Below are 26,500 nucleotides of genomic sequence, written 5' to 3'. Positions count from 1 at the left end.
ACACTGCCATATTATATATATATATAATTATCTATATATATATATATATATATATATATATATATATATATATATATATTAGTATATTTTGGTAGCAGTCTTTCCTGTAGACATATATTATTAAATATGACCGAAAAAGTCATATTTAATAATATATTTAATAATATATATATATATATATATATATATATATATATATATATATATATATATATATATATATATATATATATATATATATATATATATACCCTCTGCATCCAAAGTTTACAAGCGCAGGCTGCTCAACACGTGGCCCTGTATGACTAATCATACTACAAGATGGGGATTTCTTAGCATTTCATAGCTAGCTCTTGACACCCGCTGTGTAACCCTTCATATAGTCTAGGTCAAGGAGCTGCATAAACGCAGATGTACCTAACATAATAAATAAAACAGGGTTGGTTACTTTGCCACGATAAAAATTTCGAGTTGTTTGTAAAGACAATTAATGCAAATTAACTAAACTGAGATATTTGAGTTTTTAAGTTTGACACCTCATTTATTTAGCTGAGGAACGTTGTTGTAAAGAAAACAAAAGATTAGTATAATTATTTAAGCTACGCATTAAAGATCAAAGGAAAGTGCAACATAGAAACCTGATTATTTTAGCCAGGAGCAATAAATCACCGCTGTAAAGCAGAAACACCAACATAGTTTTGCTATTCTTTTTGGCAGCAGAATCCCCTTAATTTATAAATTCCCCCAACGGGAATTTACTGGTTGTCGGGATAACCCGGGAGTGTTGTCTGGTCTCGCCGGTCTTGACGGCTCTGCACCACTACTGATTGACCTGGCATTTAGTGAACATAACTCAGCAAATATAGCAGCGGCCAGGAAAATGATACGATGAGAACGTTCAACTCCAGAGACCCCACAACAATGCTAATACCTTTTAAATCACTATTACTGTCCCGTCTTGAATACTGCTCGGCACTCACTTCCCCCTTCAGAGCAGGAGAGATTTCTGAATTAGAGGGAATACAGAGAATCTATACGCCAAGCACAGACACGATAGAGCACCTAAATTATTGGGACCGTCTCAAGGTTCTCAAAATGTTCTTTCTGGAAAGGAGACGAGAAAGGTATCAAGTAATATATACATGGAAGATACTGGAGGGCCAGGTCCCAAATTTGCACAGTAGAACAACAACATACAGGAGCGAAAAATATGGAAGGAAATGTAAAATATAACTAGTGAGTAGAGGTGCCATAGGAACAATCGGAGAACACTATCTGAACATCAGGGGGTCCACGGCTGTTCAACATCCTCCCAACAAGCATTACAAATATTGCCGGAACAAAGGTGGATGTGTTCAAGAAGCATTTTAATAAGTTCTTGCAAGGCGTGCCAGACCAACCGGTTTGCAGTGGATATGTGGGCCTGCGGACCGCTCCAAGCAACAGCCCGTTGGACCAAGTTACCACAAGTCGAGCCAAGCCCCAGGCTCGGGGAGCAGAACCCACAGAACCCTCCCCGGGTATGCTTTTTACACAGAGAGATCTTGTAGATTATAACAAAGCCTAGCCAGTCTATCACTGCCGTCCCCTAGCCTAGTCCATCTGTGTCGGTCCACAAAGCACTCAATAGTATACCGCTGTTCCCTATGACACACTTGTATATATACATTTTAAATACCAACAGTCATATTTGTGTGTACTTGAAAACCAAACAACAGCGGCCTTTCAATATTAGTCATCAACTACTACTGTATATCCATACATGACAGGCACCCCGCTGCCAGACACATCAGCCTATCTTTCAAAAGATATATTAAATATAACGACCCGTGAAATATAATAATAGATTGTAACCTATGGCGCGAAAATTCCACGTTTTGTACTATTGGTTTTGTTGAGGGAGTAATAAATAGCAACTATTTATACTACTTTCGGCGTAATTTTTTTTATATTATGGTTAATATTGCTTATATCAGGCCTATGAAAGGTTAAGTTTAGTTGATGATATTTTTCTAATTTCGTTTAGTAATCAATTAGCATAAAACGTGGATTACTGAGGGTGGTGTAACGGTCTATGTACAAACAGTGGCAATATATACTAAACATTTTGGAGAATGAGTTGATGAATGTGATCCTTATCGGGTGTTGTGTGGCCCTAAGCGACCTGTCCTCAGGCTAGGCTCCTCCATCCGGCCGTCGACTCCAAAGACGCATTCATCAATTTCAAAACACTGCATATTCAAAATTTGTATTTTCTCAAATATGTTATTATTACATACATATTATGTATTACATGCATATTCCACTATGTGTTGAATAGTTAGGGCTAACGTAGGTCAAGTGTTACCTGACCTACGTTAGCCCTAACCAAGCCAAGGCGTTAGGGCTAAAGCCATAATATCACTAGGCGTTAGCCAAGACTAACGCCTAGTGATATTATGGCAAGATATTCAAACCTAAGAAATCGTGCGTTAAGAGTAAATTTCTTATGGACTCCAAACCCATCGTGTGGGCGATGGTGCAAAAGGTTACAGAGGCACGTAATGTTCATTCCAAAATTAATTTAGTTAAGTTTTATTACCCTCAGCCAAGATCATTAAAACTGAGGTCGACTGCCAAACGCATTCATCTATTTTAACGTATTGTGTATTAAAATAATTTTTTCTCGTGTATAAATTACTATTATTATATACTATAATTTTATGTATCGTTAGGCGTTGTTAATTTAGATTAGGTGTTTACCTGCTTGATACCTGCTTGATGGGGTTCTGGGAGTTCTTCTACTCCCGAAGCCCGGCCTGAGGCCTGGCTTGACTTGTGAGAGCTTGGTCCACCAGGCTGTTGTTTAGATTCTGTTGGCAATTATTTGGATTTGAATACGTGGGTGAAGCATTTACCGAGTCGCGGTCCGAACAGAGGTCGTCAGTGAAGCATTCTTCGAAAAATGTTCAACGTCGTCAATTGAGAGTAAAGTGTAAAGCGTTTTTCATTTATAAACAGGGGGTTTGCCGGGTCGATTAACGAGCATTTGGTCTTTGGTGATGAGGACGGGTTGCCCTAAGAGTTTCTGTCAACTCTAATACGTGAATTCAGAGATGTATCTTCTAGCTCAAGCCTGAGGAGCTACCAGAACCTAGTGTTTTATAGAGGCTTCTTAGATTCGTTTATGCTGATAAATTTACACGAGTAATATTTGTGGAAAGTGGAAATTTTAGGCTACCAGGTGCGGGAATTGTGGGGGTGGTACCCGTTATCACAATCTGACATGCGTCAAATTTTAAGTGGATTCTGCTCATCTGTTTGAAAACGCGTAAAAGTTAAGTCGGTTTAACTCGACTAAAGCACATCACTTTGGACGATGTTCTTGATGTACATCAAATATAGTGAGGGTAGGGACAAGTTATTCTCACAGTTATGGTCTATTTATGCCCGGGCCACCTCTTGGGTGGCTTAATCTTCATAAATCATCAATCAATCGCCCACAAGTGGTGACAGGGGCAGGATCTAGGACAGGTCTATTTCTCAAGAAGCGGCCTAGCTGGGACCTCCCCACAGTGTCGCCTCTGACACAACTCATGCCAATAACACTGTGGTGGTGTCTTCCAATTTTTTTAATAGCAAATTTTTTTGGTTATCTTGTTATTTTCGCAGTATGCTTATTTGTTCCCTGTAGTTTGTGCAGAGTTGATGCTCACTGAGAGGTTCCGTATGGTGGGACCACACCATCCACCTCCAGGTATTGTAAAATCCCTGCAATCACCTTCTGTGGTTGATTACTCTTTAAATCACTTAACTATATGATGTCAATCAGATATCTAAACTTGTCCATGGAGGACGGAAGAAAATGTGTTTGTGTTGGTTAGCACTGTAAATGTGTGGCCACATCTGTGTTAGAAAATAATAACAAAAAAAACTTGATAAACACACACACACACTCGCTCTCTTGCGCACTCTCAGCCAATAAATGGAATGCACTTAGAGGTCAAGTGCCGCCACTTCACTACTGTACAACCACAATATACACAGCAGAATATAAAGGGGAAACAGTTCGTGAAACAGGCACAGCTCCGCTCATGTGCCAGGTTAGTCCATTACGGGCTCACCATAGCCCGTGCTACTGGGAACTTGTTCTGAGTAGCTGCATCTATAACAACAACGTGAAACAGGTAAGCTTGTGTGGTTGCCAAGCAACTGGCTTGAAGATAAACCCAATACATTTTAAGGACTTGATTTGTACAAAGCCCTTATATTTATGGGAAAAATTAAATCATCAAGGAAAGAAACAATCAAATTTAATGTTAATGTTTGCCATGTTTACTCGCAAGAAATTATAAACAAACATCCGGGAGAGCGGCGTTCGCATGGTCACCCATACAGAAACTGACCAGTTCGAACGTGGTTTAACCTGAGTGTGTCAGACCACACTGACACGTGTCTCGTCCTCACCAGTGTCACTCTCAAGATAGTGTGACCCCCCACACTAGCCCAAGAGTTTGTCCCTCAATAGTGTGCTCTTATCCCACACTGCTACTTGAACCTGAAGCTCACTTGTACCACACCAAAATACAAAAAGAGAAAGATCATTTTAAAACCATTAACTTCTACAGTATTCCGCCTGATATGACCCCGTGTGCAGAATGTCAAGCAGCCACCAGTTCCTTGTTACCACGGGGTGAGTGTCAGGGGCCTGACACCCACCACGGGGTTTATAATACACCTTCCCCATTCAGTTTATAATGTGTGTGCTGAAGGCTGAACAATATAAATGGCTCTAGCGCTGTTGACGAAGACTGTGACATCACAACGAATATCGAACTCTCAAATGGCATATTGGAATGCGCATAAATCATTACGAGTGAATACAGAACTGATCTATGTGATGACGCTTGCTGGGTGGCGTATCAGAGGAAAGAAATGTCCCGATACGCTCGTGGTGACTATATGCAATGATATATAATCACAATAAGACGACAAAATATACAATATAAGATTAAGACGTCATATATTTCTTGGATAAAAGAAAGCTTTTGCATAATGTTGTTTTACAGTGTTCCCTGCTGGTGCGGGAGCAAGACAAGTGTGTATCGGGATGCGTGTGTTTTTAAAACACTGCTACAGATTTATACACATCAAAACTCTGACTAATTTAGATGCTTGTTACATGTTAATAAACTAAACATATAAAGATCCCAATAAACACTTCCCAGGGTTGAACAATCAGCAGGGTATTAGCACAGCGATTGTGCCAGATACTTGGTGTCCTATGTCCGGTATTCAACATTTGTTATACACACTAATTTGTTATAGTGTACGCGCGCATTAAGGCTTATATAAAGATGCCTCACGAGACTAGACTTTTAAAGATTTACATTGGGGGACACCACCAACCCGACAAACATCATGACGTACGTACGTGTGTGTGTGTGAGAGTGTGAGAGTGTGAGAGTGTGAGTGTGAGTGTGAGAGAGTGTGAGTGAGTGAGTGTGTGTGTGTGTGTGTGTGTGTGTGTGTGTGTGTGTGTGTGTGTGTGTGTGTGTGTGTGTGTGTGTGTGTGTGCGTGTGCGTGCGCGTGCGCGTGCGCATGCGCGTGCGTGCGTGCGTGCGCGCGCTCGCCTATTTGTGCCTGCAGGATCGAGCATTGACTCCACTAACCAATACACCATAGCAGATCGTTAAATTGGAACGAACTGGAACTGGAACGATCGAACTGGAAATCGGGCGGCTAATCCACGACGCCAGTCCCCAACGACGCCTGCTAATGGTAACAGATCAGAAATACGTTCTCTCAACTCAATCATATTTACTAGGGAAAATTCGAGCCCATATATATACCACAAACTTTTTGTGGGATAAGTTTGTGGTATATATAGGCTCGGGGAAAAAAGGTATTTCCTGTGACCCTGATGGTCGGCGTGAAGCCTAGCCAAACCAAGACGGCTTTTTCGCCAGTATTTGTATACACTCCGGTCCAGTCCTGGGCTCAAATTAATCGACGTTTCAACGTTATTTTTTGTGTTCTAATGGTTTATTTCAAATACGTATCTGCATAAATATACATACAAACACCCATACGTACATGCCTGAGGCACTAATGCGGAGACTGCAGGCATAACCAAGTAATTCAAGATTTAGATAAAATACCTCTTCATTATTTCCTGTAATCAAATATTTCGCTGCCGTCAGTTAAATACAACACGACCAATGATGCAAGAAATATAGGGAGATTAGTTAGATGATTTCAAGTCATAATCAGCATTTTATAGTGATGTGAGAGGGAATGGAGGGTGAGGGAGAGGGTGGTGAGGGAGTAGAGGGTGAGGGAGAGGGTGGTGAGGGAGAGGGTAGTAGTGGTGGAAGATGAGAGGGGGGGGCATAGTGGGCGTAAAGTAATACTGTGAATGACCCACATCTTGCTAAGGAGTAACGTAACTAGGCAGAATTTGCAAGAAATCACCGCGATAATAGCAGCTGGTGGTGAGGCCATGTCGGACAGAAGAACTAGTGGAGGCACCAGAGAAGACATTATAATAGCAGGGATGAGCTGAGAGAGAGCAGGCTGTTGGCGCCCAGACTGACACTAACACCGGGGTGCTAGCGCCCGGCAACACGACTCCACCAGGCTCCCCATAACTCATCACTGTGGTGCCAGTGTCATCAGCTAACATGTGTGTACTGTCGGGGAATAACCTGTGGTAAGCTTTCAAGCAGTATGAATTAAGGAAGCGTGTAACTGGAAGGGGGTTAGTTAGTTACATGGAGCACTCGGTAGGTCAGTAACCCTCCTGCCTCCAACATGCGACAATAGGTTGAGTAATCCCAGGATTCATCAAGCATTTACGTGTTCACTTACGACACCCGTAACATCTTTTCTCCATCATGGTGGCTTAGTCTGTATTTATTAACCCAGTTTACGAGCTTCGATACTTCACAACCCATGGTTATTATAAGTATAAACAATCTCGTAACGCTTGGAGCTCACCAACTGTTTAATTAATGCAAACAAACTCCCCCCCCCCATGATTAAAGAAAGATGTACATATTTCGAACGTAGACGCATAAATGGCTGCGAATCCTGTCCCAGCAATATGTAATAATTAGCGAGACACGTCGTTATCTATGTATTTAGTGGGAATATATCACACGTCACTGATATAACAAAGGAAAGGATCTAGCAGGAAGGCCTCCCCCCCCCACCCTCGACAAATTGACCCACGAAAGTAGCATCTAAAACCTGTTCCCGCATGAACATTATGCCATCATAGTGACGTCACGCCTCGTCTACCTACCTACCTACCTTGTGAGAAAAAGGGTAGGTAAAAAATCGTCCACACTGTATAAAACAAAATGTTCTGTTATTTTCGTTAGGTTGGGCTCGGTTAATTTTGAAAAGTTGGGTTGGGTTTGTAGAGTAGCGATGACAGTGGGCTTCATATTTTTCTCAGGTAAAATACTTCTATGAGCCCACTTTTTTTGGGGGAGGGGGATTTTTCCAAATTTACTTCACATTATATATAATATATATATATTATATATATATATATATATATATATATATATATATATATATATATATATATATATATATATATGCAAACAAGCCTGAATGGTCCCCAGGACTATATACAACTGAAAACTCACACCCCAGAAGTGACTCGAACCCATACTCCCACAACTGGTATGTACAGGGACGCCTTAATCCGCTTGACCATCACGACCGGACATAAGGAAGTGATAGCCGAGGCTATATGAACCACTTCCCCGCCGGCACTCGGATGGTTATCTTGGGCATAGCATTTTATCAAATCACCTCATTCTTTGGGGCACACGTGAGGAACACAAATGCAAACAAGCCTGAATGGTCCCCAGGACTATATACAACTGAAAACTCACACCCCAGAAGTGACTCGAACCCATACTCCCACAACTGGTATGTACAGGGACGCCTTAATCCGCTTGACCATCACGACCGGACATAAGGAAGTGATAGCCGAGGCTATATGAACCACTTCCCCGCCGGCACTCGGATGGTTATCTTGGGCATAGCATTTTATCAAATCACCTCATTCTGATGAGGTGATGGTCAAGCGGATTAAGGCGTCCCTGTACATACCAGTTGTGGGAGTATGGGTTCGAGTCACTTCTGGGGTGTGAGTTTTCAGTTGTATATAGTCCTGGGGACCATTCAGGCTTGTTTGCATTTGTGTTCCTCACGTGTGCCCCAAAGAATGAGGTGATTTGATAAAATGCTATGCCCAAGATAACCATCCGAGTGCCGGCGGGGAAGTGGTTCATATAGCCTCGGCTATCACTTCCTTATGTCCGGTCGTGATGGTCAAGCGGATTAAGGCGTCCCTGTACATACCAGTTGTGGGAGTATGGGTTCGAGTCACTTCTGGGGTGTGAGTTTTCAGTTATATATATATATATATATATATATATATATATATATATATATATATATATATATATATATATATATATATATATATATATATATATATATATATAATCAATGCGGAAAATCTACAGAGAAATGGAAAAGAGAGATGAACGTTTCGGCCGATCTGGGCCTTTGTCAATACCGAACTCATCTTTCTTTTCCATTTCTCTGTGGATTTTCCGCATACAAATGATCAGTGTTTTGTGATCGTCAATTGCATATATATCAATATAAATCAATGTACAACTCTAAGTAATACGATCAATAAACATATCCTAATAATTTGTGACTTTCTGGGAGACTAGGATACTAAGAGTAGGCTATGAGCCCACTGGATGTAAACACGGTAGCAATAGGCTATAACCCGGCACCCGCCCTCCGGCGCAGGAGGAAAGTGGGTGGATATATTATTAGCCTGGATCCAAGGTTGACAGTTACCTCATCTCCCTCCGCGATCACCATTTTTTTGTATATTAACATACGTAGGTACAACTGTATTTATGTAGGTACCATAGACTATACGAAGGGTTACATGGGGTCGACATGTAATGCTAAAAAAATACCCCCCATCACATAGGATGGTTAGTCATACAGGGTCATGTGATCAGTAACCTTTTAGATGCAGTGAGAAGATATTATCAAGAACAGGAGAGTGAATGAAGTAACCATGTTGGTCACATGCCAACGGCCATATAGCACGTTGAGAACACCGTTTAATTTATTTTTATTTCTTTATTAACACATTTAGGTACATCTGCATTTGTGCAGCTACCCTAAACCGCTTCTCATCCTATCTGCAAACTAACGTTGCATTTGGTAAGAACTTAGATGGGTGACCACCCGGAAACTCCAATGCTGTTGGCATTAAACTAAACTATAGTGTGCCAGCAAGGGGCTCAAGACCCATGCAGGAATATCCCAGAAAAAAAAAAAAACACCCACCCCCAGCCAGAAGCCCGGTGCCAGAGGCTGATACCCCGTCACCTCGGCTAAGGAACACCACAGCGATCAGTGATGCCGTAGTGGAGATGCAGGTTACACTGAGCTCAAATATTATTCCAGAATACAGTATTTGTTGTGACACAAAATGTAAGATAACCGTGTTTATGTTGGTAAGAAAACTAGGCCTCAAATTGGTGGCGAGGAAATTTGGCCTCCGATTAATGGTGAGAAACACAGGCCACTAACTGGTGGTGAGAAACACAGGTGGTGTATTCAAACGATGGTGAGGAATACAGACATCCAAATGGTGAAGAATACAGGCCTCCAAATGGATGCTTGACCAGGCTAGGAGAGGGCTTTGGCAATGAAATGAGAAATAAAATGTACTCCAGTATAACACTGTAGTGTAGGTGGGGGACAGGTGGTGCAGATAATCTATAGTGTAGATGGTCGACAGGTGGTGCAGATAATCTATAGTGTAGGTGGTAGACAGGTGGTGCAGATAATCCTGTAGTGTAGGTGGAAAAGGCAGATGGTGCGGGCTTGTCCCTGACATCATGGAAGCCGACACCCCCGCAGAAGCACGTAGCCTCCGTCAGGATAGCACCTCAGGAAATACTTGTGACCCAAATTTGCTTCCTTGTAAAATAGTCGCCGTACCCCCAGCGTCTCACGATGCCATAACACTCACTACACCTAGTGTGGATACTGCCATAGAAAATACACACAGCGTTAGCAATTTATAACTACGTTATACAACAGCGACATGAGTTAAGTGTGAGAGGAATATAAATATTAAAGTGTGAGAGGGTAGTATGGGAGCATAGGGTGTCCTGGAGTACCCTAAGCGTGGCGACGGCTAGCTAGCCTACCTGTAGGAGGGCGATGACGATCCTGGTGTTGCCGGACTGGACAGCGATGGTGCTGATGGTGGTGGTGGGCGCGGGCGCCGCCAGGGAGGTCCTGCTTGTGCCCGAAGTGCGCGACAATCCCGAGGCTGAGGTGGTGCGCCCTTCCCCTCCTGCGCCCTCGCTGTCCGACATGCCTGGCGTGGGCGAGGTGGCAGAACCTCTGCCCGTCTCAGACATGTTGAGGCTGGCTGGTTCAGCACACTTGGCACTGCTGGTCTGATCACTGGCTCCGTCAGGGCCTCGGCGGGCACCTCTCCATGGCTGTTAAGGCAGCACTTGTTAGAACACCACAGGGACTCACTAATGCCTTCCTGCCTTTCCTTCCTTTCCTCACGGCTTGTGTCTCACCACTAAATATACCCGGCGCGGATTGCCTGCGCCCACTGGCGCTACCGTGCCACCCGCGTTCACCGCTGAGGGGCGGTGCCAAGCTGACGACACACCCCAGATTTAGCTCCCACCCGCCTACTCACTTCTTGTTTCCTAGCCTCACTCCTCTTTCCTGGCACTACTGCAATATTCTACAATGAAGGTATGGCAGACGAGTCGCGTGTGTAGCGAGGGAGTACCGTCGGCGCTGCACGCAGCATGATGGGTTGGTCGGGAGGGTACGAGGTCCCGCGGGGCAGCAGCAGCGTGGGGGTAGGACGGGACGAGAGCGTTGCCCGTCCGCACCTGCCGCCGGGAGGACGACAACTGAGCCCGACAATGTTCCCGAGAGGCTGCGTCAAGCTGGGGCCCCAAGAGTAGAGTTTCTCCCCAGTGTGTGTCCTCATTACGCTCCACAACACAATCTGCGCCACACGCCCACTAATACTCCACAACTCCCACACTTAGGAATTAATTACTTTACCCGAGGGGTACATTAGGCACGGAACAGGGTGGTGACCACTATGTAACACGCCAGCGACTTGGTTTAGTGTTGAGATTTAGGCCTATCACGCAGGGAAGGAGTACACAAGACCACTTATTATTATTATTAACATCTGCAATATATTCCCATCTGACCAAACAGCATTACTTTAGTCCTAAACATATTTGAAGACAAAAGTATACTCTCAGTCTATACACAGACGCGGGGAACACCTTGGTGTATAAATTCCTGTACCAGAGATTTCAACGACGGCAACGTGTACATGTTCGACCCCCACCAGACGGCAAGATCACCACACAGCTCTCATGCCGTGCTTGCCTCCCTCAACAACAAAAAAATCCACATGTCAGCCAAGAATCCAAGACAAACCCCTGCAGAGCTGTTTTGAAGCACAGTTAACAGTAAGAGCCCCAAGCCTATACTAAGGAGAGGGCAAAAATAGGACTAAACCCAAGCCGACAACATGGCGGGGTGTGCCGCTGGGTACAATGCAGCCCCCGGGCGCTGCATAACTCTGACTATAGTGTCTGGTAATCAAGACGGGATCGTCACTTGTCAATGTAAAGTGTGTGGAGCACGATAATGCCTCGTAGGACGCGGCATTTTAACATGATAATGACCCCCAAGAAGCGGCCATGACTGAAGAGTGACTCGGGGTGGCTGAAGGGTTGGGGAATGGGGGGAGGGGCAAGGGTGGTGACGAAGGGCAGGACGCAAGTGGGAGAATAAAAGTGAAGGGCAACAGATGAGCTCTGCTCCTTCCCCCCCTCCCACAACGCCCGGCCTTCACCCCCTCTACTCTCGCCTCTCACCAGTTAAACAACGCCCACTCACAAGCATTATGTTCCAAGAACAGTCAATGGCTAAAGACGACGATTACAGATTAAATAACCAGGTATGATGTCTGGTCAGTTTGAATGTCATGGCTGTTGTCACATGCTTACCTCACTGGAAGCATGTGTCCAGCCTGCCCTCAGGTGGTATATTACTATGCTTGCCACGCTAGCCACTCTACGCACCTTCCAACACTGAATAACACATTATTAACTCAAACCTGTTATCTAAATCACATAATCTTCTACAACTCATCCTTTATCTCTGACGGCTGCCCGCAACCTCACCTCGTGTATGGCGAGTCGGTAAACATTTCAATAACGTACTTTATCAGCAAGCCAACTAATTTTGGTTGCAAATCCTGTACAAAACCACATAGAAAACGTGAGACCTCACAACCAATGCCACGTGATTTAGACTGTCATTTAGATGTGAAATTCGTCTTCAGTCTCTTCACTTAAAAATTAAATGTTGTAATTACAGCTTCGAGAATTATTTCATTATCAAAGGAACAGACTAACACCCGCCCAGATGCTCATATGAATGACTATGTAACACATCTGATAATTACACATGCAACAAAAAGTTTCAGATTAACTGTAATAGTAGTAATGGAGACGGGTCGTCTCTCCCGTCGGGCCCACACGACGGTCGACACCTGCAACACCACTCATGAAACACGCCAATAATCTCCCCTAGAAACTACAATAGCAAGCGTTTTAATAAAATTATAACATCATTCAAATATTGAATCAAATATTAATCGAGATTGGTACACGTAAAACTGGCCTGTAATGCTTTATTTTATTAATTACTTGCTGCTATTCCTGAATCCTGTTGCTTAACAACCCAAGACTCATACGTATTACTCTTACGGGTTGTCAGCAACACACTCGCAACACTGAGCATGGGCACCTCTCTCTTGCAGCCTCGCCCACCGCGAAGTGGCGTCAACTCCTGACTGCAAAATTTTCCTTGTGCTCAGGCAACGGCTTTTCAGTAGAAATGAAGACCAGCATTTCCTGACGTGTGTGTACTTAAGATCTTTAAATAAGACAGGCGTGAGACATTGCTTTGTTTATACAACCCTCGAACTCTTCTCACCAGTTGAGTCATTTTTAGGCATTGAACTTATCAGCGTAAGATACCATTCACTGCTTGACGTTAAAGTCTCCAGTGTTTACGCGTCAATATGCTTTCCTGTTAAATATAACTTTAATTTTGTTACGGCCAATTACTGTCAATATTATGACGAAAAATTAGGAACTGACCGTTGCAAAAATATACATCGGCGAACTTATGCTACTGCTGCCCCTATCACGGTCTCCCCAGCCCAACAGCCTAGTCTATCTCCCTTACTGTGGCTACGGTGACACTGATGGCTACGATGACACCGACGGCTACGGTGACACCGATGGCTACGGTGACACCGATGGCTACGGTGACACCGATGGCTACGGTGACACCGATGGCTACGGTGACACTGAAGGATACACTATAACCTGAAAGATGGAAGCAAGAGAAGACAAGAGGTACTGCCCAAACGCTGCAACAATCCCCGGCAACGCCACACACTAAGTGTCCACATCCACGGCGCAATACAGGAAGGATTCTACACAAAATTTAACCTTCAACGCAGGAAATAAGCAGCAGCGAGCTCTCTGTGTGTGTGTGTGTGTGTGTGTGTGTGTGTGTGTGTGTGTGTGTGTGGGGGGGGGGGGGGGGGCTGCATACCCACACTCTCACCCCCTCCTTCACACACTCCCCCTCTGCCGCTCGCCAAGTGGGCTCTAACATCCGACACAGTTTTCACCGCTACATCATCGCAGCTCCAATCCAACCCAATCTATCCTAACCTAGTCAAAATACGAGAAAATAATGTGTGTTTTACATATGGAATAGACATGCGTGACGTTCAGGGGGTTTAGATTCTGCCGGGGAGCTGTGAGAGTACCTCGAGAACCATATAGTCTCACACGCTACAACAATTCTCTTTAATTCCCAGTCACTGCCATGCTTGAGGTGCGGAGACTAATATGGGAGCTTCTGGGACACCTTCCAATCCTAATTACTGTTTTAGCCGGATAACTACGGTGGCCAGACGCCTCTGGGTAGCCTCACCCAAATTTGTATGGGATGGTCTGGGGTACGGGAAGGACCCCAGACCCAAGCTGATCGGGGGTAGGCCTGTATTAAATCCTTTAAGAAATATCAGCCTGTAACACGTAACCCATCGTGCGATTGTCATGGTCTGATATGAAATTGGGGATGTGGTAACCGTAGAGTTTACCGCTAAATTTAATTGCCGCCAAATTTAGACCCATTTCTCTGACGTCGTGCATGTGTAAAGTTCTTGAGAGAATTATTCTCGACAGATTAATGTTTCAAATCAAGCCCCACCTTGCCCCTAACCTGTATGGTTTCCTTCCTGGAAGAAGCACACAAACTTGCTTTGCTGAGTATTTTATCAGAGAGGGACCAAACTCTCAGGCGGCATTTATTGATCTCTAAACTGCTTTTGATACAGCAAGCAGAGAAATAATCCTAGAACAGCTAGCCTCTTTTGGAGTTAAGGGAAGACTGTTGACATGGCTCAGGGGTTACCTGAGTAACAGAACCCCCTCAGTTCTTTTCAAGGGGGTCAAAAGTAAACTTTGTACTCCCTTTGAGTTGGGTACATCCCAGGGTGGAGTGCTAAGTCCCACACTGTTCAATGTTCTGATGCATAAATTAACAATTGATATTCCCACACTACCTGACGAAGCCGTCATTTGTTATGCCGATGATATATGCATTGTTGCAAATTCCCAAACTAGACTGCAAGCTCTACTTGATTCATTCGCTGCTAAAAGCATTGAATGTGGTCTTGTTATCTCTATAACTAAATCCAGAGTTCTCCATCCCCAAGAGAAAACTCATGTCCCTATAACTTTCAAGGTCAACAACCTGAACATTGAAACGTGTAGGCAGCACAAATACCTTGGAGTTGGTATTAACAGTGACATTGTAAATGATCTACACCGTAGGTTAAAAGAAAGACTAAAACCATTGAAAACACTTACTGGTAAGAATATTGGTATCAATATTAAATATGCTAGACTATTCTATATGATGTTCGTTAGATCTCTCGTTGATTATAATGCTCTGCACTTAATTAATTTCCCCTCCTCTGTGTTGGACAAACTTGAAGTAGTACAGAATGAGGCCATGAGGATAATTCTTGGTGCTCCAAGATGCACAAGAATCATCAACATGAGGGAAGAACTGAAGCTTCCAACTACACTAGAGAGAATAATGCAAGTCAACACCACCTTTTGCCTTAAAGTCATGAGAGATCCTACATCTCCTGCATTGCTCAGAGACAAATTATTTAGTACTGTTAACACCCTTTTGACTGGTGCCGACATACCAACTCACTCCTTTTATGATAATTGGCTGAGAAACAATGCTTACAATCTCATTAAACTTAACATTCCTTTTAATTGCAATCTACCTGTCTCTGATATTCCTCTTTATCTGTACCCCACCATTCAAGTATCATACACACCTGTCACCAAGAAAGATAATGAGAATCTTGCTCTTCTCAAAGCTGTCACTCTTGAAACAATTGCCTCCTCCATCGAGAGTTTAATATCTCACGAGAACTGTGTCTACACTGACGGCTCAGTCCAATCCTCTACTGGACGGACTGCAGCGGCATGTAGGTTTTATAGAAATAATATTTGCACAAAGACTGTCAGTGTCAGGTTAAACAACTGGCTAACCTCCACACAAGCAGAGCTAGCAGCATTACACTTAGCTACCAGTACATTAAAAAAACATTGGAAGAGGAATAATATTCTGTGATTCAAAGTCTGCTCTTCAAGCAATCGAAAACTTCTCTTGGAAGATCGACAACAAGAACCTCATACTCCCAATTATAAATGACCTAATTGATGCACAGAGTAAAGGGTCTCGAATCTCCTTTGTATGGATACCTTCACACATAAATATAACCCATCATAATGAGACAGATATTGCAGCCAAATTAGCGTGTAACAAGTTTGAAGTTGAATTAGATCTAGGTATCCCCATCTCTGCTGTCAAAACTGTATTGGTCCAAACATTCAGATCTGATAGGAAAGAACTTACTGACTCCCAACGACCTGAAAGTACTAGTATAAAAAGCTATGATTTGTTCAGATCTGAAACCTACATCTATAGACAGCACAAAACGTCTACTAGACTGTGCGACACATTGGTTGCAAGGATCAGGTTGGGTTACTGTTACCTGTGGCAGGTGGCTGCAGGTGACGAGTCTCCCAATCCTGAGCACTCCAGTTGCAAACTCTGTGAGCAGGAACTACGGCATGATCTCCCGCACTACATCACTGATTACCCAGTTATTAGACCTTTCAGACCAGTTGGCATGAGGTACCTGGAGCTGTGCAATTACTTTATTCACTCTCGTATTCTTGAAGATATCCTCACAGTGTACCCAAATTTGCCAGTGCAGGCTACTAAACATATGGCCCTGTATGACTAACCATCCTGCGAGATGGGGAGCCTGGCTCCCACGTTCGACCAGCACCAAGCCCCCTCCCACGTACGACTAACCAACAGCCAGTAAGTAAGTTAAGAAACAGAAGACAAGCAATACCGAGAACAACAACACACGATACCCAACTGCTGCCCCTCCTGTTCTGTGAGCTGTTAGTGAAGTGGAGCGGGGAGGGGCGGAGGGTGTGGGGAGGGGTCTGAGGTGGGAGGCAGCGGGCCAAGCCATCAATGGTGGGGTTGGGGAAGCAGGCCAAGTTATTAGGAGTGGGTTGGAGGTTGTTAGAAGCGGGCCAAGCCACCCGTGGATAGGAGCGGGCGCAGCCACCAGGAGAGGGTCGGGAAGGGGCAGCGAGGCGCGTGCCCAGCATTATGCAATGGGGCGGCGCAGGACGCTCCTGGACCTAGAGAAAATGGTAATATTCACCACTCAAGAGGTTAAACTACAGCGGGTCGTGGGGCGTCTTCACGCACTTGGCCCCCCTCACGCCAACACTCGCTAGCATGGACGGAGGGACGCGCCCACACACACACACACACACACACACACACACACACACACACACATACATATACATACACGTACATACATACACACACAAACCGAGTGCGACTGCTTGTCACCGAGTGCGATTTTGCTCGTCAGTGAAACTGACGAGCATCCCCTGGAAAGTACGTGAAAGAATAATCTGGTTAAACTGGTTCAACACTTCGTGAGAATTAGGTACATAAACACCAACATGGGCTCTGGGAAGGGAAATCATGCCAAATAAATCTTCTGGAATTCTATGATAAAGAAACAAGAATAAGGCAGGACAGGGAAGGATGGGCAGAGTGCATTTTTCTGGGCTGCCAAAAAGCCTTTGATGCAGTATCGCACCGGAGATTGCTATACGAACTTGAGAGGGAAGCGGAAAAGCCCTAACATGGGGTAAGGAATTACCTAACAGGCAGAAGTCCAACCACTTGGGCTGGACGGTAGAGCGACGGTCTCACTTCATGCAGGTCGGCGTTCAATCCCAGACCGTCCAAGTGGTTGGGCACTATTCCTTCCCCCAGTCCCATCCCTAATCCTTATCCTGACCCCTTCCAAGTACTATATAGTCGGGAGGGCTTGTCGCTTATTCCTAATAGTTACCTTCCCTTACCTAACAGGCAGAAGCCAAAGACTAACAGTAAGGGAGCAAGAAGTCGGACTGGCGAACAGTAATGAGTGGAGTACCTCAAGGATCGGTGCTGGGACCAGTTTTATTTCTAATAAACGTAAACGCCATGTTTACAGGAGTTGAGTATTATATCTATGTTTGTGGATGACGCGAAATTATTGAGACGAGTTGTGACACATGAGGATTGTTGGATCCTCCAAAAGGACTTGAACAAGTTGCACAGATGATTCGGATAAGTGGCTACTGGAGTTCAACACGAGCACGTGTAAAGTTATGGAAACGGGACTAGGTGACAGGAGACCAAAGGAACAGTACGCAATGATGGAAAACTTCTTACCTGTGGCGATTCGAGAAAGACCTGGGAATGGACGTAACACCAAACCTAACTCCTGAGGCACATATAAATAGGTTAACGACAGCACCGTACTCTACGATAACAAAAGTTAAAAGATCATCCAAGAACCTAAGTAAGGAGGCATTTAGAGCGCGTTACCTACGTCAGACCAGTCTTGAAGTATGACACCCCACCGTGGAGCCCCCACATGAAGAAACACATAAGGAAACTGGAAAAGGTAAACAAATTTGCGTCGAGGCTCGTCCCAAAATTGCGAAGGATGGGGGTATGAAGAGTGACTGAAGGAACTGAACCTGACGACGCTAGAAAAAAATAGGAGTGGGGTGATATGATAAAGATATAACATACTTAGGGGGGCCTGACAGTGGAAATAAACGAAATGTTTACACTGAATACCAACAGAACAAGAGGGCCATCGGTGGAAGCTGGAAATTCAGACGAGTCGTGGAGATGTTAGGAAGTTTTCATTTACCATAAGAATAGTAGGAAAATTAATTGAACTAAAGGAGCAGACTGTGCAAGCGAACTCATTTTAAAAGTAGAAAGGACTTTTATATTTTATGGGAAATAGGACAGTAGTCAGTGCTTTAAACAACCGGCAGTTAGAAAGCCGGGATCCAAGAGCTAACGGCTGGATTCTGCAGACACAAATAGTAAACACCCACAGACCAGTGGAATACCTCAAAAATCGGGGCCAGGAGCTACACCATTTCTCATTTATGTTAATGACCTAGCTACAAGAGTCGAGTCTTGTATGTTGATGTTTGCAGACAATGCGAAACTAATGAAGAGAGACAAATAAGCATTGTAAAATTCTCCAAGAAACTTAAACAAGCTGCAGTCTGAAAAGCTGCTAAATTTCAACCCCAGCAAGAGTAAGGTGGTGGAAATGGGTACAGGTGAATGGAGACAAAAAGGACGGTGCCCAATGAAAGGCAAACTACCTCCTTGTAATACCAAGACAAAAAAACTGGGAAGCCTAACATCAAGCCTAACTCCTGATGCACATAAACAGGATAACATCAGCAGCATATTCAACACTAACGAAAGGCAGAACATCATTCAGAATCCTTTATATATGGAGGCATTTAGAACTCTAAACATCGCATGCATAAGAGCGGTTTTAGAGTATACCGCCCCACCCATCTTAAACATTAACAAATACACATAAGGAAACGCGAAATGCTTCAGAAGTTTGTAACTGGGCTCGTCTCAGAGCTGCGAGGGATGGGATATAAAAGACTGAATAAACTAGACCTAATATCACTAGAATAGAGGAGGAAGATGGGGAAGTATGATAGAGAAGTATAAAACACTTAGGGGGAATTGACAGAGCGGAAAAAAAGAGGAAATCAATAGGGCATAAATGGACTCTTGAACATCTTTTCTCAATCTTTGATGGCTTTGTTTACAATTATTAAACAGTTAATGAGCTCCGAAGCACCAGGAGGCTGTTTATAACAATAACAACAGTTGATTGGGAAATTTTCATGCTTTGTAAATTGTTTAATAAATGTAACCAAAGCCGTCAAAGATTGCGGAACGATGTACACGTTCGTAAGTACTTGCGTAACTGCTTCGTGAATCTGGCCCCAGGTCTTCAACAAAAGCGCGCGAAGTACGCCGCGCGTCAGCCACGGTCCAGTGACCACCACCTGCACCCATAACACTACAACACCCCGACAAGCAAACATGGCGTGGTCACTGCAGTCCTGCTTTGTTTACATCTGGCATCGTACACACACACTGAACCCACAGACTAATAACGCGAGTCGAATAGCGTCTGGGACATATTAAGGTAACGTCAGAAAGTCTATACGAGAGGAGGGTAAGGGGGAGGGAGAGAACAAATGTGTATTAAAACGGAAGAAATATATATATTAAGAAGCAATACAACTGCTGTATAGGTGGAGGAACGTACAAGCAGGGTGGCAACAGCTTTGGCTCTGTGGAGCCATCCAAGAGAATTGGCAATCACAGAGTTTAATAATAATAAGTGTGGCGATGTGTTGTGAGGTGGAGTGTTGCGGCCCTCACAACAAGCACACTATACCTGACAACACGTCTCCAGCACCCTCAGGCGTTAACCCGCTCCTCTACCTTTACCACAAAAACACACCTGCCGGCCGCAACCGCAAATAGTGGCTACAGCCACTCGTTCCAGGCTCGCACCGCCGCGGAGCGCGTTCCAGGCTCGCACCGCCGCGGAGCGCGTTCCAGGCTCGCACCGCCGCGGAGCGCGTTCCAGGCTCGCACCGCCGCGGAGCGCGTTCCAGGCTCGCACCGCCGCGGAGCGCGTTCCAGGCTCGCACCGCCGCGGAGCGCGTTCCAGGCTCGCACCGCCGCGGAGCGCGTTCCAGGCTCGCACCGCCGCGGAGCGCGTTCCAGGCTCGCACCGCCGCGGAGCGCGTTCCAGGCTCGCACCGCCGCGGAGCGCGTTCCAGGCTCGCACCGCCGCGGAGCGCGTTCCAGGCTCGCACCGCCGCGGAGCGCGTTCCAGGCTCGCACCGCCGCGGAGCGCGTTCCAGGCTCGCACCGCCGCGGAGCGCGTTCCAGGCTCGCACCGCCGCGGAGCGCGTTCCAGGCTCGCACCGCCGCGGAGCGCGTTCCAGGCTCGCACCGCCGCGGAGCGCGTTCCAGGCTCGCACCGCCGCGGAGCGCGTTCCAGGCTCGCACCGCCGCGGAGCGCGTTCCAGGCTCGCACCGCCGCGGAGCGCGTTCCAGGCTCGCACCGCCGCGGAGCGCGTTCCAGGCTCGCACCGCCGCGGAGCGCGTTCCAGGCTCGCACCGCCGCGGAGCGCGTTCCAGGCTCGCACCGCCGCGGAGCGCGTTCCAGGCTCGCACCGCCGCGGAGCGCGTTCCAGGCTCGCACCGCCGCGGAGCGCGTTCCAGGCTCGCACCGCCGCGGAGCGCGTTCCAGGCTCGCACCGCCGCGGAGCGCGTTCCAGGCTCGCACCGCCGCGGAGCGCGTTCCAGGCTCGCACCGCCGCGGAGCGCGTTCCAGGCTCGCACCGCCGCGGAGCGCGTTCCAGGCTCGCACCGCCGCGGAGCGCGTTCCAGGCTCGCACCGCCGCGGAGCGCGTTCCAGGCTCGCACCGCCGCGGAGCGCGTTCCAGGCTCGCACCGCCGCGGAGCGCGTTCCAGGCTCGCACCGCCGCGGAGCGCGTTCCAGGCTCGCACCGCCGCGGAGCGCGTTCCAGGCTCGCACCGCCGCGGAGCGCGTTCCAGGCTCGCACCGCCGCGGAGCGCGTTCCAGGCTCGCACCGCCGCGGAGCGCGTTCCAGGCTCGCACCGCCGCGGAGCGCGTTCCAGGCTCGCACCGCCGCGGAGCGCGTTGCAAGAAGCAACGTGCGAGACCCTGGCGTGTGACATCATCAACGACGCAGCACTCGCAGGCAAATACAAATGACGCGGTATATATATGCCTCACTAAGTTGAGGGGAGGAAGAGCACGCTTCCAGACCTTCACATGTTCCCCCTTTTGAGAGCAAACAGCCCTTAAGTCATTCCATTTCTGGGAAGTATAACAAATCCATTCCTAAGCTTCTAGTAGCTGTGCCGAGATTAAAACATTATACAAAGAGTTTCCTCTAATTGCTCGAAAATGAGGAGCCGTCTAACTGGAATATGCTTCATGTGGGTAAACAAAAGATATTGGACTATGGTGGTTACATTTGGCAGTATTGGTGTAATTAGCCTCGTTTGTAATTAATGTCATTACAATTTCCCATTATCGTCTGAACGTGTTGTAGAGAGGCAGTGTGAGTGTTGTAGAGGGACAGGGAGAGGTAGTGTGGGAGTGTTGTAGAGGGAGAGGGAGAGGTAGTGTGGGAGTGTTGTAGAGGGACAGGGAGAGGTAGTGTTGGAGTGTTGTAGAGGGACAGGGAGAGGTAGTGTGGGAGTGTTGTAGAGGGACATGGAGAGGCAGTGTGGGAGTGTTGTAGAGGGACAGGGAGAGGCAGTGTGGGAGTGTTGTAGAGGAACAAGCAGAGGCAGTGTTCGGGAATGTTGAGTACAAGAGAGGCAGGCAAGCAGACGTGTAGGTAAGGAGGAAACGAGGATAGAGGCTGCGAACGCTTGCCAAGAAACCGGCGTGATGAACGACTTGCTGCCCCGCTTGTGTAACTCCATCAAGGCGAGAGACTTACGGCCACAGCTGGCCTTCCCGGCCCACCCATTTTTATTCCATTAACATACTTACATACATCCGCATTTACGTAGCTATACCCCAGACTACGAGGTGTTGCGGAGTGTCAGGAGCTGTGCGACATGAAGATCCTCATCTCACGGGAGGCTCCGTCACACAGGTACAGATATTGTTAGCCAACACCGGCATTTGGCTGCATTATGAGGATATTCTCAAGAACACGAGAATTACCAAGCTCCAGGTACCTGATGTGAACGGGTCAAAAGGTGTAATCACTTCGCCTTTAATCATGTTATGGTAGTGTGAACCCATTGCTTGTTCATTGAGTTAACGTACTGCTACAGATACCCGGAGTACTCTACAGCTCATGGGGTCAAATGGGTTACTGTGGGGTCAAGAGTGCCTCTGCAGGTAACAGCTCTCGAAAAAAAATAGAGGCCGGTGGGAAGACTCGGGGCCAGATTCACGAAGCCGTTACGCAAGTACTTACGAACGTGTACATCTTTCCTCAATCTGTAACGGCTTTGGTTACATTTATTAAACAGTGTACAAGCATGAAAACTTCCCAACCAACTGTTGTTATTGTTATAAACAGCCTCCTGGTGCTTCGGAGCTCATTAACTGTTTGATAATTGTAAACAAAGCCGCCAAAGATTGAGAAAAGATGTACAGGTTCGTAAGTGCTTGCGTAACTGCTTCGTGAATCTGGCCCTCGGCCAGAAGGCGGAGGTGGGGGGGGGGGGAGGGAGGGAGGTCAGTGCACTATACTAGCCCTGGAGAGAGGTCGACATATCAACAGTGTTCACATGAGCCGTTCAAACAAATAAAAAATAAAAAATGACAGGAAGCTTAAGGAAATATTTTCCCCGCTTCTCGCTGCGAGTACTTAGGCCCGGACAGCTTCACCAATCCATCACCAGAGGGCTCGTTGTACATGGTAATTATCTATTTGTAGTCACCTAGTTGTGCTTGTGGGGGCAGGGAGCTTTAGCTCTTTGGTCCCGCCTCTTAACTGTCAATCAACTGATGTACAGATTCTTGATGGAGGTTGATCTTAACATCTAGTTGTTGTTCAATGCTCGGTTCTGCATCGACGTCGATGGCTTATATTCAATATGCTTTTCTATTACGCAAAATTTAATTCAACCATCACACGACTACAGAGAGAGAAGGTTCCTGCCACAACCCAAGAGAAAGGGACCAGTATGTCGCTGGGCGGCGCTGTCTAACGTGACGCCATCCTGGACGCAGGGAGCGAAGGGATTCTCACCATCCTGGACGCAGGGAGCGAAGGGATTCTCACCATCCTGGACGCAGGGAGCGAAGGGATTCTCACCATCCTGGACGCAGAGAACGAAGGGATTCTCACCATCCTGGACGCAGAGAACGAAGGGATTCTCACCATCCTGGACGCAGAGAACGAAGGGATTCTCACCATCCTGGACGCAGAGAACGAAGGGATTCTCACCATCCTGGACGCAGAGAACGAAGGGATTCTCACCATCCTGGACGCAGGGCTTCTTGACCATCGTATTATTGAATCGTTGGGTGTGACGGACCTCGGCGCCATCTATGATCCAGGTTCAGAGTTAAACAGCTGACCCTCCCATTAATATTAGTTTCCCAGAACTTACACACGTCACCATTTAAATGATTTTCCTGGTTATTTGTTAATTGTAAACAAGGAAGACCTTCAGAGTGACCCCCTTCCCCCCCCCCCCCCCGTGGGCCTCTACCGTTGACTGAAAACCACTAACGACACTACTTTCACCGACTGGACATCACGGCTCAAATATCAACGTCCAATATCAATTTACTTATATTTTCATAGGTGAAACTACAACATTTTATAAGATTGGGAAAGATTAACTAGGCAAGGCCACTCATTGTTTCCAGATTTGCTCATATATTAAAATTATTAAACGGCACTATATTGCTTTCTGATAGCAATCAAAGAGTTTTGTTCAGGGGGATAATATGGTAGTGAGGAGCTGCATTGCCCGGTACTGGGGCCAGATTCACGAAGCTGTTACGCAAGTACTTACGAACGTGTACATCTTTCCTCAATCTTTGACGGCTTTGGTTACATTCATTAAACAGTTTACAAGCATGAAAACTTGCCAATCAACTGTTATTGTTATAAACAGCCTCCTGGTGCTTCGGAGCTCATTAACTGTTTAATAATTGTAAACAAAGCCGCCATAGATTGAGAAAAGATGTACAGGTTCGTAAGTGCTTGCGTAACTGCTTTGTGAATCTGGCCTCTGGTCAATCCGTCCTCCTAACAGCACATCTCAACGTCTTATTTTGACGTATATTTTACCTAAAGCCAAAAACTGTCGCACTTGAAAATGATAGCGGCTCGCGAAACTGACATTCTGTCCCATTTTCTGTTCGTGGGTGCTCTGGTAGGTTAGGAGAAGGTACTTTAGTACGACAGTTTCTTGATGTTGGGGACGCTGGCGAGAACGGGCTGGTACGAGAGCTGTGATCAAGGTGAAAGCATCACCTTGCTTTCTCTCGCTGCTCCCTCTGACGACTACATTTGGTTAGGGTCTAAGATCTGAGTGAAGTATGTAACCCTCTACGTCATCGATACTCTTTTTAAAAACAACTAAACTAAATTAAACTTACCCAACCCAACAAACCCAACACAAACTAAACCCAATGTATCCTTACCTAACCTAACGAAAATAAGAGATGAAACGTTGTTTTGTATAAGGTATGACCGAGGTGTATCACGTCACAATGTGCATTCAGGTACAGGTTTTGGCTCCTACCGTTACGGTCGCTCCAGGAGAGACCCTCGCTATACCGCCTGCATGAACTACCTTTATTACAGACTATGCAGAACTACCAGACTCATCGTCGCAAACACTGCCATAATCCCTCGTCGCTCTACCCATCACCTCGGCTGTCTTACTCGAAAAAGTACAGTTACTAACAATCCGTCCCCCCCCCCCTTGTGTTGGTCGGTTGCCACTATCCTAGACACTGCTGGTCGGTTGCCACTATCCTAGACACTGCTGGTCGGTTGCCACTATCCTAGACACTGCTGGTCGGTTGCCACTATCCTAGACACTGCTGGTCGGTTGGCACTATCCTAGACACTGCAGGTCGGTTGCCACTATCCTAGACACTGCTGGTCGGTTGCCACTATCCTAGACACTGCTGGTCGGTTGGCACTATCCTAGACACTGCTGGTCGGTTGCCACTATCCTAGACACTGCTGGTCGGTTGGCACTATCCTAGACACTGCTGGTCGGTTGGCACTATCCTAGACACTGCTGGTCGGTTGCCACTATCCTAGACACTGCTGGTCGGTTGGCACTATCCTAGACACTGCTGGTCGGTTGGCACTATCCTAGACACTGCTGGTCGGTTGCCACTATCCTAGACACTGCTGGTCGGTTGCCACTATCCTAGACACTGCTGGTCGGTTGCCACTATCCTATGGACACTAGGCCGGTACCCCCAATCCCAGACAGTGTGGGCCGGACGCCACCATCCCGGCGCACCCACCACCTCTCCCACGCACCACATGGCGATACCATCACAGGTTGGTATCTCGGTACTAAGCACGTAATGCACGAGCACGCCGGAGAAGCACCGTGCTATACAGCAGCTGCAACACTCGTGCAGCGCAGCTTACCGGTCAAATGCAAACAATATATAAACACACAAGGGTAGGAGAAGGCCTGGTCCAGGGCACGCTGTACGGGTTCACGTCAACACGCTCTCGGAGTGGCCTGTGAGGCATCCAGGACTAAACAAAGAACTCCAGAGGTCATGAGACAAAATGAAATATCCAGACGGAGGGAGAGAGAGAGGGGGAGAGAGAAAGAGAGAGAGGGGGAGAGAAAGAGAGAGGGGGAGAAAGAAAGAGAGGGGGAGAAAGAAAGAGAGGGGGAGAAAGAAAGAGAGAGAGAGAGAGAGAGAGAGAGAGAGAGAGAGAGAGAGAGAGAGAGAGAGAGAGAGAGAGAGAGAGAGAGAGAGAGAGAGAGAGAGAGAGAGAGAGAGAGAGAGAGAGAGAGAGAGAGAGAGAGAGAGAGAGAGAGAGAGAGAGAGAGAGAGAGAGAGAGAGAGAGAGAGAGAGAGAGAGAGAGAGAGAGAGAGAGAGAGAGAGAGAGAGAGAGAGAGAGAGAGAGAGAGAGAGAGAGAGAGAGAGAGAGAGAGAGAGAGAGAGAGAGAGAGAGAGAGAGAGAGAGAGAGAGAGAGAGAGAGAGAGAGAGAGAGAGAGAGAGAGAGAGAGAGAGAGAGAGAGAGAGAGAGAGAGAGAGAGAGAGAGAGAGAGA

At 46.5% G+C, this 26,500-nt stretch overlaps 1 protein-coding gene across 18 annotated transcripts in view; it reads right to left on the bottom strand.

Moving 5' to 3' along the window:
* sls (sallimus) overlaps positions 1-10,987 on the bottom strand; it is a 601,134-nt gene extending 590,147 nt beyond the window's left edge. For 17 of the 18 annotated variants that reach the window (XM_069317072.1, XM_069317078.1, XM_069317081.1 and 14 more), the window contains exon 1: positions 10,255-10,984. In XM_069317072.1, the coding sequence (XP_069173173.1) occupies positions 10,255-10,470 (216 nt within the window). In that variant the 5' untranslated portion in view covers positions 10,471-10,984. Of the gene's footprint in view, positions 1-10,254 lie in introns of all 18 variants that reach the window. The other variant, XM_069317090.1, reaches the window with a different exon arrangement.
* Between the last annotated feature and the right edge of the window lie 15,513 nt (positions 10,988-26,500).

The sequence above is a fragment of the Procambarus clarkii genome, chromosome 86 (genome assembly GCF_040958095.1).
Source record: "Procambarus clarkii isolate CNS0578487 chromosome 86, FALCON_Pclarkii_2.0, whole genome shotgun sequence".
Classification (NCBI taxonomy): Eukaryota; Metazoa; Arthropoda; class Malacostraca; order Decapoda; family Cambaridae; genus Procambarus; species Procambarus clarkii.
Note: the sequence above shows the minus strand (reverse complement) of the source record. Positions and strands in the feature narration are given on the sequence as shown.